Source organism: Octopus bimaculoides, chromosome 6 (assembly GCF_001194135.2).
Source record: "Octopus bimaculoides isolate UCB-OBI-ISO-001 chromosome 6, ASM119413v2, whole genome shotgun sequence".
Classification (NCBI taxonomy): domain Eukaryota; kingdom Metazoa; phylum Mollusca; class Cephalopoda; order Octopoda; family Octopodidae; genus Octopus; species Octopus bimaculoides.
This window is the reverse complement of record NC_068986.1, coordinates 50,401,806-50,415,626: the sequence shown is the minus strand read 5'-3', so window position 1 is coordinate 50,415,626 and position 13,821 is coordinate 50,401,806. Positions and strand designations below refer to the sequence as shown.

Genomic DNA, 13,821 nt, shown 5'->3' with positions numbered 1-13,821 from the left:
TTTTTTTTTTTTTGTGAAGCCTTAATAGTTAATAAAGAAAACATTATTATTATTTAGGTGGTGAGCTGGTAGGGTCTTTAGCATGTCTGGCAAAATGCTTAGCAGTATTTTGTCTCTGTCTTATGTTCTGAGTTCAAATTATGTGGAGGTTGACTTTGCTTTTCATTCTTTTAGGGTCAGAAAATTAAGTACCAGTTGAACAGCGGTGTTGATGTAAATGAGTAACCATGTCCCCTCAAATTTCAGGCCTTGTGCCTATGGTAAAAAGGATTATTATTTCTATCATGTGCCAGGGGAGAAAACTAGAATTAGTTGGCAGTTTCCGTTACCTAAGTGGCCAAGCCAGTAGTGGTGGGTGGATGCTCTGAGAGCGTAGAATAAGAATATTCTGGGCAAAGTTCAGAGAGCTCCTGCCTCTGCTGGTAACAAAGGGCCTCTCTCTGAGAATGAAAGTTAGACTGTATGATGCTCATGTGCGAGCAGCCATGCTCCATAGCAGTGAAACATGGGCTGTGACTACTGATGACATGCGTAGGCTTGAAAGAAACGAAGCTAGTATGCTCCACTGGATGTGTAATGTCAGTGTGCATAGACGACAGTGTGTAAGTGCCCTGAGAAAAAAGTTGGACTTAGGAAATGTCAGATGTGGTGTACAAGAGACGACTGCACTGGTATAGCCATGTGTTGCATATGGATGAGGACAGCTGTGTGAAGATGTCACACCCTAACAATGGAGGAAACCTGTGGAAGAAGTAGACCCAGGAAGACATGGGATGAATATTGGACCTCACAGAGGTAATGAGAGGCAACTGAAACCTTTGGAGACATGCTGCGCTTGAGAAGACCTAGCAAGCCAAGTGTGATTGTAGCTGTGGCTGATGTCAGTGTTGTATAACTGGCCCATTTAAAAGCACACTTCAGTTGTCGGACGCTTGTGAAGACCTGTTCAACCAAGTGAAATCATAGTTGTGGCCAATGCCTGTGCTGTCTGACTGGCACATAAAAAAGCACCATTCAAGCATGGCCACTACCAGTGCCACCTGACTGGTACCCATGCCAGTGGCACATAAAAAGCATCATTCGAGCGTGGCTGATGCCAGTGGCATGTAAAAAGCACCATTCAAGTGTGGTCAATGCCAGTGCTGCTTGACTGGCGCTTGTGCCAGTACCACAGATTTGCTTGTCAGTTGTTTGACCTTAACCAGTTGAGCATGTCCTTTGATAGCTGATGATATGTGCATCACTGATCCTAGGCAGAAGTAGTGGGGGAGCATCATAGACATGTGTTGAGAGGAATTCTTTGGGGTTTTATCAATTCCTCCTGGAAACATGGGGGGTTTCATTCAACATCCTTAAACAACCCTTATTCAGGGACCTTTTGAGTGGGATGGGCTACTCGACCTGAAGAAAATTCTAACTGGGCCCCACCTGCAAGGTCATGTGCTGTTTGATATGAGAACACTATGTTGCGCACATATGGTTGTGATGCATGTGCCTGGTGTACCCTTATCAAACGGATAGCCATGATGGATATACTGGGCTTCATACATTTTCACTTTAGTATCACTTTGATGGCATGCACTGCTCTCTCACTCAATAATAATAGTAATGATAATAATAATTATTGTTATTATTATAGTCCTTTCTATTATAGGTACAATGCCTGAAATTTTAGTGGCGGGGGCTAGTGAATTACATTGACTCCAGTGTTTGGTATTTAATTTATCAATCCCAGAGGGAGGAAAAGACAAAGCCAACCTCAGCGGAATTTGAACTCAGAACATAAAGACGGATGAAATGCCGCTAAGCATTTTACCCAATCTGCTAATGATTCTGCTCGTTCAGTGCCAATAATAATAATAATAATAATAATAATAATAATAATAACAACAACAACAACAGTTGTAGAAGTAGTTTCCAGTGATAACAGAAAGAAATGTCCTTGATCCTGGGAATCATGCAGACATCAACATGAGAAACAAATATTTGAGAATCAAAACCAAAGAAAAGAAAAATCCCTCAGAAAAAAAAAACATTGAGTCATGCAAACAGACAAGAAGAAAATTATATGTTGACATTGAAATAATTATTTTTCCATTTTTTATCTTTTGTTTATGTTGAACAGTGACAAACATAAATACACAGAGGGACACAAGTCAACTTTTAGGTGGCCGTACAAGTTGCAAGAAATAGCAACCTAATCTCTGTCAAAACACACCCAGCTGTCTTTAAAGAAAAGAGAGACACACTGGATATTTTGATTGAGCAAACAAATATGACTAGATGATCACAGTTGGAAAGCTTTTGATTATTGGTTGGCTCAATCAGGGTCGAACTATTGTTTAATAACATATACAGACATGCATGCACACACACACACACTGAGATTCACATAAAGAAATACATACACACACACATTTATTCATGGAGGCTGGTATGAAACTGGATTCACAAGGCATAAGCAATGTGAATCAACAACCTTCATGCCTTTCTGAGTGATTGAATTTGGTTGTTTCCATCTAAATGAAGAATCAATGCTGTTTCTGGAAATCTGTTCTTACAGTGCTACACCAACACACAAATAGATATATCATCATTTAACGTCTATTGTCCATGCTGGTATGGGTTGGACAATTTGACCAGAGCTGGCAAGCTTCACCAGACCCCAGTCTGATTTGGCATGGTTTCTACAGCTGGATGCCCTTCCTAACACAAAGGACTTTACAGAGTGTACTGGGTGCTTTTACATGGCACAGCCATGAGTGCTTTTCACCACCAGAGGGACTGGTTTTAACACTTCTGCTGCAGAGTACTGCAAGTCACCAGTTCTTTGTCATCTCCTCTGAAATATTCAGTGTCTTGAGGTCGTTCTTCAGTACTCCATTCCATGTCTTCCTGGGTGTCCTACTTCCACGTGTTCCAATATATATATGTATATATATAAACAATATTGAAAAGATTTACACAAGGTATGTGTTTAGTCAGTTTGTGGACAGGCTGAAACTATAGGCATAAGAGAATATATTCTAACCAATTCACCTGGTGTTGAAACACCTGAAAGTCATTGATAAGATAACCTGCATCAGGTCCTGTTACAGGAGCAATAGACATTAATGTTTTGTCATCTTTGTGACTTGACAGTGGTATGTGGTATTGAGAAGTCACGAAGATAACAAAACATAAATGTCTATTGCTCTTGTAATGGGATCTGGTACAAGTTATCTCACTTGTCTTATTATTTCCCGGTGTTTTAACACCAAGTGAATTCATGAGAATACATGCTTTTAGACCTACAACCACAGCCTGCCTATAAATTGACAAAACACATACTTTGTGTGTGTGTGTGTGTGTGTGTGTATCTAGGCTCAACAAAGGAGGTTTTACGTGATTGTTCTACCTGCTAGAAATAACAGGGAATAAGGCGGCGAGCTGGCAGAAACATTAGCACGCCGGGCAAAATGCTTAGCGGTATTTCGTCTGCTGTTACGTTCTGAGTTCAAATTCCGCCGAGGTTGACTTCGCCTTTCATCCTTTTGGGGTCGATAAATTAAGTACCAGTTACACACTGGAGTCAATCCAATTGACTAAATCCCTTTGTCTGTTCTTGTTTGTCCCCTCTATGGTTTAGCCCCTTGTGGGCAATAAAGAAATAAGAAATAATAGGGAAGACTCCCTTGAACAACTCCCCCACTCTTTTAAAAATGCGAGAAACTTTGGACAGTTTGGTCTAGAAAACTTTTTGTTGGTCTTTGGGATCACAGCTGACTTGACTGGAGCTAAACATCAGTAACCACAATATATGTAACTGATATACATATTATACACATAATATGAGATTTTTTTAAAAAATAATTTCTAAATATACACGTAATTGTATACACATATACAGTTATGGGGAGTAGTTGATAAAGGGACTGCTTAATTGTCACTTGACTTTTTTTAGAAATAGCTGCCAAATCACACCCTTTTATCATCATTATCATTTTAACATCCACTTTTCCACGCTTGCATGGGTCAAATGGAATTTGTTGAGGCACATTTTTTACAGCTGGATGCTTTTTCTGTTTCCAAGCAAGATAATATTTCCCTATGGCCATATATGTTTTTCACAGAAAACCAGAAATGAACAACACTGCTTGTATGACTGATGTTTGCAGCCTTTATGTCAAGGCAGTGACACATGCAAAACACACATGCATACATACACACTTTTGGGTTCCGCTTTTGCCTAAAATGTCACACTCGGGGCCAGAACCTAAGACCACATGATTAGAAGCAAGCCTCTTAACCGCCCAACCATACCTTCTGCTTCCTGTTTTTAACAACTCAAAAGAGAAAAAAAAAACAACGGAAGATGACATTGGAAAATATAGTCCTAGATATTCAGAAAGTGGTGGTGCATGGCTTAGTGGTTAGGGTGTTGGACTCCTGAACGTAAGATTGTGGTTTCGATCCCTGGACTAGCCAATCCATCGTGTTCTTGAGCAAAACACTTCACTTCATGTTGTTCCAGTCCTCTCAGCTGTAGAAATGAGTATCACTAGTGGAGGTGTATGACTTAGTGGTTAGGGTGTTGGATTCATGACCGTAAGATTGTGGTTTTGATTCCTGGACTGGATGATCCATTGAGTTCTTAAGCAAAACACTTCATTTCACATTGCTCGTGTCCACTCAGCTGTAGAAATGAGTTTAGCCTGGAGAGAGATGGGCTCTGCCAGGCTTTCTCATTCTAGATATGCTGCATGGCTGCAGTGCCTCAATGACCCCCAAGGGGTTAAAAGTCTTGTCATTATCATCATGATATTCAAAAAGTGGTGATGGTCAAGGCTGGGACATCTTTGAACATAAATATTCCCAATCGAGGTAGACAGGGAAAAGGAATGACCATATTTACATACATTTACACATACAGCAGTCACAAATGTGAACTCATAGACAGAACTTTTGTATACTCTCTCTTTTACATGTTTCAGTCATTTGACTGCGGCCATGCTGGAGCACTGCCTTTAGTCGAGCAAATCGACCCCAGGACTTATTCTTTGTAAGCCTAGTCATTATTCTATTGGTCTCTTTAGCCGAACCGCTAAGTTACGGGGACGTAAACACACCAGCATCGATTGTCAAGCGATGTTGGGGGGGGGGACAAACATAGACACACAAACACACACACATATATATATATATATATATATACGACGGGCTTCTTTCAGTTTCCGTCTACCAAATCCACTCACAAGGCTTTGGTCAGCCCGAGGCTATAGTAGAAGACACTTGCCCAAGGTGTCACACAGTGGGACTGAACCCGGAACCATGTGGTTGATAAGCAAGCTACTTACCACACAGCCACTCCTGTGCCTATGTGTATATGTATGTATAAAGGGACGGGTATGGCAAGTAGTCAAGGAGTTCATTTTGCAGTCAATAGGTTCTGGGTTCAATCTCACCTTGTAGCATCTTAGACAAGTGTCGTTTTTTTTTTTTTTTTACTGTAACCTTGGATTGACTCAAGCTTATGAGTGATACGGCGTAGATAAAAAGTGTGTAGTCATCTGTTAAATGGATTGTACCTTCATTTTAAAGGAAGGACATCTAGCTGTAAAAATCCATCTCAGCGAATGCAGTTAGGAGGTTTATTTTGCAGCCATGCAGATTCCAGTGTTGGTCATATTGTGCGGTATTTTGGACAAGTGTCATTCTGTATGTAGTCTTGGGATGACCAATATCTCGTGACTGAAATTTGGTAGAAGATAATCATGCAGAAGCCTTTATTGTATTTATACACCTCTATGTTTGCTTATATTAGAGCTGTGTTCCTTTGTGGCATCTTTGTAAGGTATAGATCGATAAAACAAGTACAGGGTGGTGCTGAAGCATGGTCGCAGCCTTATCGCTGAAACCAATAAAAGAATATACAAGTGCCAAGTCGCATATAGAGACGCACAGACAACGATGTTAACATAACTTTTATCAAAAAATAACATGAAAGAAATTTGAAAAAAAAGTGAAACAATTTTAATGAATTTTTTTTTTATAATATTTTGAGAGGAAAAAAAAACAAAAAAAAACAATGAAAGAAGACGAGAGAGGAAAAAATAGCGAACTCCTGGTGTGTTGGAATGAGAAGGGGATGGGGAGATATTTATATATCAATGATAATAAAGATTACAAGAATATCCTTGCATAATAATAATTATAATAATAATAATTATAATAATTATAATTATATTAATAGTAATTATCATAATAATAATTGTAATACACACACTTCTTGTATGCAAATTAACATACATTGAATTGTCATAATATACATATATACATACATAGATAGATATATATATGCATGTAAATATACATACATCCATACACATATGTATATTCATTTATATATATATATACATATATACACACACATACATATATATATATACATGTATGTACACTCGTACACAATCATACACAGACGTATATGGTGACATATACACACACATGCACACACGCACACACATATACACATACACCATCACACGTCAATATAGATATCTGTATTTATAATATTTTATCTTATTTTATTTTTTTCATTTTTATTTTATTTCTAGAGCTGAGTTACCACAATATTTGTGATTGTGGTTACTTGCCCTTCGCAGTGAGTTCATGTGAGACACTGCCCTTGTTTGCAAGTTCATGTGCCATCTCATAGTATTTGGTAAACTTAGCCGTATGATCCAGAGGTAGATAGACAAATGGACTCATGCTGAACGGATCACGAATGCTAAATTTTTTCACAGATGACAAATGACACCGGCTCAGGTGGTAGCGACAGGAGCCTTTCGACGCACACTGCCGACTACAGGCTGGACATTTATAATCACCACTGTCAGAATCGCTGGCCGGAGAAGTTAGATCCCCATGGCCAGCATCAGTAGAATTGTCCAAGACAGACGATTCTTCCCGGTCAGAAACTTTTTCCTTATCTTCATCTTTTTGACATTTTGTCGATAAATTCAATGGAATAGCAATCTCTGGCGATGAAGAGGGAATAACTGTCTGGCACTTGGAGGGATGACTATCGTTTGAGGGTAATTTCATGCTATCTGTGTTTGTTATCAGTTTTTGTAAGCTATCTAAGGGATGTTCACATGTCATAGGCTGACCATAGACAAAACTGCTTAAAGAGTCGAGAGCAGAGGAATGTGAAGAGCTAGGCTCTGTAGTTGGCGGCAGCTGAAGGTATTTTTCTTCAAGGGCTTCTTTACACAGTTTCTTCTCAGCACTTGCAGTGGGGCTCTTGGAATTCTCTTCTTTATTGATATCACTGGAACTGGACAGAATCTTCTCTTCGGATTTTACACTTGGTGTGTTCACTTGCTTTGTAATCTGTTCGCACATATCTGATAAAGACTGTAGTTCTTTGCCGGCCGTTTTGAAGGACTCGTTACTTTCTTGCTCCGAGCCACCTTCGTCGTTTGTTTCCTGGCACAAAGCAGGCTGGCTCGAAGGCACAGTCGGAAAGTAAGAACTACTTCGCAGACTAGGTTTCTGTTGGCTTGGAATCTGGATGTATCTCGACGATGGGCTTTCAGGTGTCGTTACTCGTTTAATTTCTTGGGTGACTGCTGTTGTCGAGCTGCTTGAAGAGCTGGTGTTGTTGGACACTTCTTTATGACTACTACTCTTATCAAATTTAGTTTTGAAACTCTTTTGTATAAATGATTCCATTGCTCGAAGTGCTGAAAGTCCACCTGTATCGCTGCAACCAGGATCGATTATGTCTAAGTGTACCTTATCTGTTTCTTTACGGATATTTGTTGTGTTGTTGTTACTGTTACCGTTGCTGTCCTCTTCAGAAACTCGAGGAAGTATCACTTTCAGATTATTTACTTTCTCTTCAGGTGTTGAGCTTTCCATAATCTCAGTTTTTGGTTCCAATTTCGATGGACTACACACTGGTACTTCCTTCAAACTATCACACCTTTCATCCACTTCTTTCGGCTCGGTTTTTACTTTGGTGATATCATAATCTGTGCTGTCAGGAACTGTTGGCCGATTAGGGCTTGTTTTTCGGACTGGATTACTGATATTGGAACCTGTGTTTGCGTTTGGAGTTTCAACCTTTTTCTGTTGTCGGCGCTGATCATCGTCAGCGTTCAGTTTCATCTTTAGGGCATCGATGACACCTGATCGCTGCCGTACACATGTGCGGATATGTTCTACAAATACCTGCATCTCAATGCATTTTCCACAGTTCTCACAAGTAATATAGCCATCTTCATCTTTGGCAACTATATCAGTGAACTTTACATTTGGACTGTTTAAGCTCTCGTGGCTGACACATTTGCGTTTAAACTCCAATAAAGTTGCAACAGTGGGGTTAGCACCTAGACCAAGCTTGTCCTCGCTGCTGAAGGGACGCTTCCGTCGTGCTCGTAACAGGATTTCTGGGGAATTATAAGAACGTAGAATTTGTTTCTTGTGATGTCCTGACATAATCATGTGGTTTGCTAAACCTTCCATATCATTGTAGGTCTCCTGGCAAACCTTACACTTAAAGATACACTCTTTTTCAAGATCTCGATCACAGTAAGAGGAGCATTTATGTGACCTGCGACCATGATCTGAACTGACAATTTTCGTATAGTGTTGAGTTTGCATCATATGCAAAGTCAACTCAGGAAGTGTCTTAAATGACTCGCCACACTGCATGCAACGCAGAATACGCCTGGTCTGTTCGGACTCCTGGTTTAGCCACATATCCTGACCTCGTACAAGTTTTGGGTACTCCATCAGACTAGCATCTTTGCTGCCAGGAGGTATGTGATGTGTCTCTTGAAGATGGATACTCAAGTCATACAGTGTGCTAAATACCTTCTGACAAGAGCACCTGTGTGTTGTGTATCGGCTGCTGCCGCTGCCACCTTCCGTGCAGCTGTCACTCGGTGTCTCCACCATTTGACTCATCAACGAATTGTTGCTGTTCACCTTCAGACTGGACCCTACATCTGTGTTGACATTGTTGCTATAGTCGGACAGATTGCTACTGATCAGGTGACTTGTGCTGAAGTGATTGACTGGAAGCTGACTGATAACTACTGGATCTTCGATGGATTTGTTCACTCGGATATTGGTACCATTTATGTGGAAATCACCGCCAAACCGTTGTTGGAGACTCTTCAAACTTGAAGACAAACCCCCACTGATGCCATTCGAGACTGAGAGGGGTGATGTGTGAGTTTTGGTTTTGGTTTTCTTTGACAAATCCAATGGTTCGTCGGAATTACTGCTAGAGCTGGCTGTCATGTGATGGTTTGTTGTTCGGGATGGAGTTGTATTTGATGTCATGGTGTTGGTGCTGCTGTTAGCGGTGTTGTTGATGATATGTGAATGAGCATTGTTGCTACGGTGATGGCTAGTGTGATGACTACCGGACGTGGTACTGTTGTTACTGCTATGGCTAACACTACTACCAAGTGACCGATATAGACCGTTGATGGGTTTGTACTGATCCCGGACACTTTGTCTCGATGTGGTCAGATTGTGTGAAGAATGGGAAATAGTCCGAGTGATAACTGACACCGGTATGGTTGCTGTAGCGGTGTGAGGTGGTAACGTTACTGATGACTGACCAGACAACGAATTGTCTGTAATGACTGAACTACGACGTAGTGGAGATGGTGGTGTCATGTCTCTGAGCGGTGATCCTTTTGTAGGGGTGCACACAGGTGGTGGTGGTGGCGGTGGCGGTGGAGTCAGTATTTTCGATTCCACTTTCACCTGACCTTTGGCTTGAGGGCTTGGTTGTTCTGGCGGAGATCCAAAGTCGGATTCATTGTCTGGTTGGCTTGACTGTGAATTAGAGTCCTGTTCATCATCCAGATCTTTGTCTCCGTCACCTTCTACTGAGTCATTTGATTTCTGTTTCATGCTGTTATCTTCATCTGAAGCTGAAATTAAAAGAAAGAAAAAAAAAAAAAAAAGAAATTAGTCAGCATCTATAAAAAAAAAATCAGTTTAACATTTATAAAAAAAAAAAAGCAATATTAATAATCCAATAATATTTAAATATTTACAAGTGTGGAGTCTTGAGATCACTAATACAACCAAACATCAGATTGAATTAATTATAATATTTAGCTCTTGTTTCCATAGTTCAAATGCTACGGAAGCTGACACAACCTTTCATCCCTCTAAGGTCAATAAATTAAGCTCTATACACTGATGCCACCAGTGTAGTAATACACTTTGTCCAGGACATCTATGAATTGAAGTAAAGCTTGAAATTACCACCATATGTCCAGTATGCAATATCTATTCCCCCATCACCCTTTAGAATAACTAGCACTTATTTTCATTGAATCAGAAGTGATATACAGTTAAGTTGGCTTTGTCAAAGTGTGAACTTAGTTAACATATTCAGATTATTGGGTTTGACCTAATTATCTAAGTTGGTGGGGAGCTGGCAGGATTGATAGTATGCCAAGCAAAATGCTTTGCAGCGTTATGTCTGTCTTTATGTTCTGGGTTCAAATTCCACTGAAGTTGACTTCGCTTTTCATCCTCTCAGGGTCGATAAAATAAGTACCAGCTGAACACTGGGGTCAATGTAATCAACTTAAGCATTCTTGCATATGAGTATGAAAATGAAAAACTGCACCTTTGAGCTAAGCGATGTTGAGCCAGTGTGGCAGAGTAGGCTCATCAAACCCAGGCTCAAATTCACAGCCTCCACATCAGCCTGTCGATAATAGAAAGAACAGGCTGAAGCCTTCATCCTGCAGTGGACTCAACATGGGCAATCTAATCTAATCTAAAGTGGCAAATTGGAAGAATCATTAGAGCATGGGACATAATGCTATGTGGTATTTATTTCAGCTTGCTGTGCTCTGAGTTCAGTGGAGGCGCAATAGCCCAGTGATTAGGGCAGCGGACTCGTGGTCATAGGATCGCGGTTTCGATTCCCAGACCGGGCGTTGTGAGTGATTATTGAGTGAAAACATCTAAAGCTCCACGAGGCTCCGGCAGGAGATGGTGGTGAACCCTGCTGTACTCTTCCACCGTAACTTTCTCTCACTCTTACTTCCTGTTTCTGTTGTGCCTGTAATTCAAAGGGTCAGCCTTGTCACACTGTGTCACGCTGAATATCCCTGAGAACTACGTTAAGGGTACACGTGTCTGTGGAGTGCTCAGCCACTTGCACATTAATTTCATGAGCAGGCAGTTCCGTTGATTGGATCAACTGGAACCCTCGACGTCATAACCGACGGAGTGCTCTGAGTTCAAACCCTGTCAAGGTCAACTTTACCTTTTATCTTTTAGGGGTAATAAAAAAAAATACTAATCCAAAGTAGCAAGATTTGTGGAACTATGAGAACATCAAACCAAATATCTTGTAGATTTTGTTCCGACTCTTCATGTTTTGAGTTTAGATCTCACCATGACCTACTGGGGTGGTAGATTTAACCCTTTGCTTGGTTTAACACCACCACCACCTGACACTTTGAAAGCCTTTGGTAGAATCTATTTTGTTGCAAGCATTTGGACCCGGTAACGTTTTTGAAGATACCTCCCTCCCATCAGTCTTGGAGGTCTTGTAATGAACCAAAAGCACTACCTTATTACCTGACTGAAAGATAAAAACCCAAGGAAAAAGAAAAGCAAAATACCAAATAAAGAAAGACTTATTAACAGCTAATGATATAATATGCATATAAGCTTATGATATAATTATGATTACAAATTTTGGCTCAAGGCCAGCAATTTCACAGGAGTGGGTAGGTTGATTACATTAATTTCAATACTCAACTGATACTTACTTTACCAACTCTGAAAGGATGAAAGGTAAAGTTGATCTCAGCGGAATTTGAATTTGGAACGTGAAGGACAAAATGCCAAGAAGCATTTTGTCCAACATGCTAACAATTCTGCCAGCTGGTCTGCCTTGCAGATTATGATATGATATAATAATAACAATTACGATATAATAAAATGAACCAATTTCAGACAGACGAAAGAACAACAGGTCCACTGATGTTGTTCTTTAGCAACGAAAAGTTATATAGTTAAATTTCTGTCAATGGACCCTGTTATCCCGTGTGTGTGTTTGTGTGTGTGAGACCCAGCGTTTGACAATGTGTGTTCATTTGTAGATGTCCTGTAACACAGCAGTTCAGCAAATGAGATCAATAGCATAAGTACCAGACAAAAAAGAAAAGTAGTGGGGTTAATTTGTTTGGCTAGATCCAGCAAGGTCACAATACTCTGACTGAAACCAAATTTAAAGATGAAAGATCCTAGGCTTGAACTCTGCACTCTGAAACACTAACCAAATGTGTAAACTAATACAGCATGTGGAAGCATATTTTCTCCTATACATTTTAGAGCCCTCCACATCTGCGTATATCTTTCTCTCTCATATTCAGATGAGTGCATAAGCCATTTAGATGTATGTAGTAGCGTCAATGTGGTCAAGATCACAGCATAGATCATGGTACTGGAAATATAAAAATATCATCATCATAGGATACAAAAGCATTGAGTTGAAGACTAATCGCTAAATACTCTCTTTACTCTCATTTACTTGTTTCAGTCATTTCACCGTGGCCATGCTGGAGCACCGCCTTTACAGTCGAGCAAATTGACACCAGGACTTATTCTTTGTAAGCTCAGTACTTATTCTATCGGTCTCATTTGCCGAACCGTTAAGTTATGGGGACGTAAACACACCAGCACCGGTTGTCAAGCGATGGTGGGGGGACAAACACACACACAAACACACACACACACACATACATATATATATATATATATATATATATATATATATATATATATATACATACATACATACATATATATACGATGGGCTTCTTTCAGTTTCCGTCTACCAAATCCACTCACAAGGCTTTGGTCAGCCCGAGGCTATAGTAGAAGACACTTGCCCAAGGTGCCACGCAGTGGGACTGAACCCGGAACCATGTGGTTTGTAAGCAAGCTACTTACCACACAGCCACTCCTACGCCTATGGGTGAATCCTATACAGAATTTTTTTTTTTTTTCTGAAGAAGAAAAAACTGACTGCTATGGATTTGTCTCTTCTCTAGCATGGCAATTAAACGTCATCATCACCTTTATAATTTAACATCCATTTTCCATGCTGGCATGGGTTAGATGGACAGGAACCGTCTAGGCTTCAGTTGTTTGTTTTGTCATGGTTTCTAAGGCTGGATGCCCTTCTTAACACTAACCACTTTACAGAGTGTGCTGGGTGCTTCTAACGCAGCCACTGATAGATGCATTTTATGTGGCATCAGCTTGATCTAATGAGTACATGTAATTATGTGTTTATGGATGTATTTGTGTGTGTGTGTGTGTGTGTGTGTGTGTGTGTGTGCATGAAAAAATGTATTTTTGGTTAATATTATTATTAGTATTCAAATAATGAAGGCAGCAAGCTAGCCGAATCGACAGCATGCCTGATAAAATGCTTAGAAGTATCTCTTCTGACTTTATGTTGAGTTCAAATTCCGCTGAGGTCAACTTTATCTTTCATCCTTTCCAGGGTTTATAAAATAAGTACCAATTGAGTACTACACTCTCTGAGTGGTTGGCGTTAGGAAGAGCATCCAGATGTAGAAACTCTGCCAAATCAGATTGGAGCCTGGTGTAGCCATCTGGTTCGCCAGTCCTCAATCAAATCGTCCAACCCATGCTAGCATGGAAAGTGGACGTTAAACGATGATGATGATGATGAGTACTGGGGTCAATATACTCAACTCATCCACTCCTGCCAAAATTTCAAGCCTTGTACTTTATTGTAGAAAGGATTAT

The 13,821-nt window shown here is 40.2% G+C and overlaps 1 protein-coding gene and 1 long non-coding RNA gene across 7 annotated transcripts in view; one reads left to right on the top strand and one right to left on the bottom strand.

Moving 5' to 3' along the window:
- The window catches only part of LOC128248136 (uncharacterized), a 105,977-nt gene that overhangs the window by 19,037 nt on the left and 73,119 nt on the right, over window positions 1-13,821 (top strand). The window lies entirely within an intron of this gene.
- The window catches only part of LOC106877926 (uncharacterized), a 441,127-nt gene continuing 433,295 nt past the window's right edge, over window positions 5,990-13,821 (bottom strand). For all 6 annotated transcript variants that reach the window (XM_052968723.1, XM_052968726.1, XM_052968724.1 and 3 more), the window contains one exon: window positions 5,990-9,938. In XM_052968723.1, coding sequence (XP_052824683.1) covers window positions 6,628-9,938 — 3,311 coding nt within the window. In that variant the 3' untranslated portion in view covers window positions 5,990-6,627. The remainder of the gene's footprint in view (window positions 9,939-13,821) is intronic.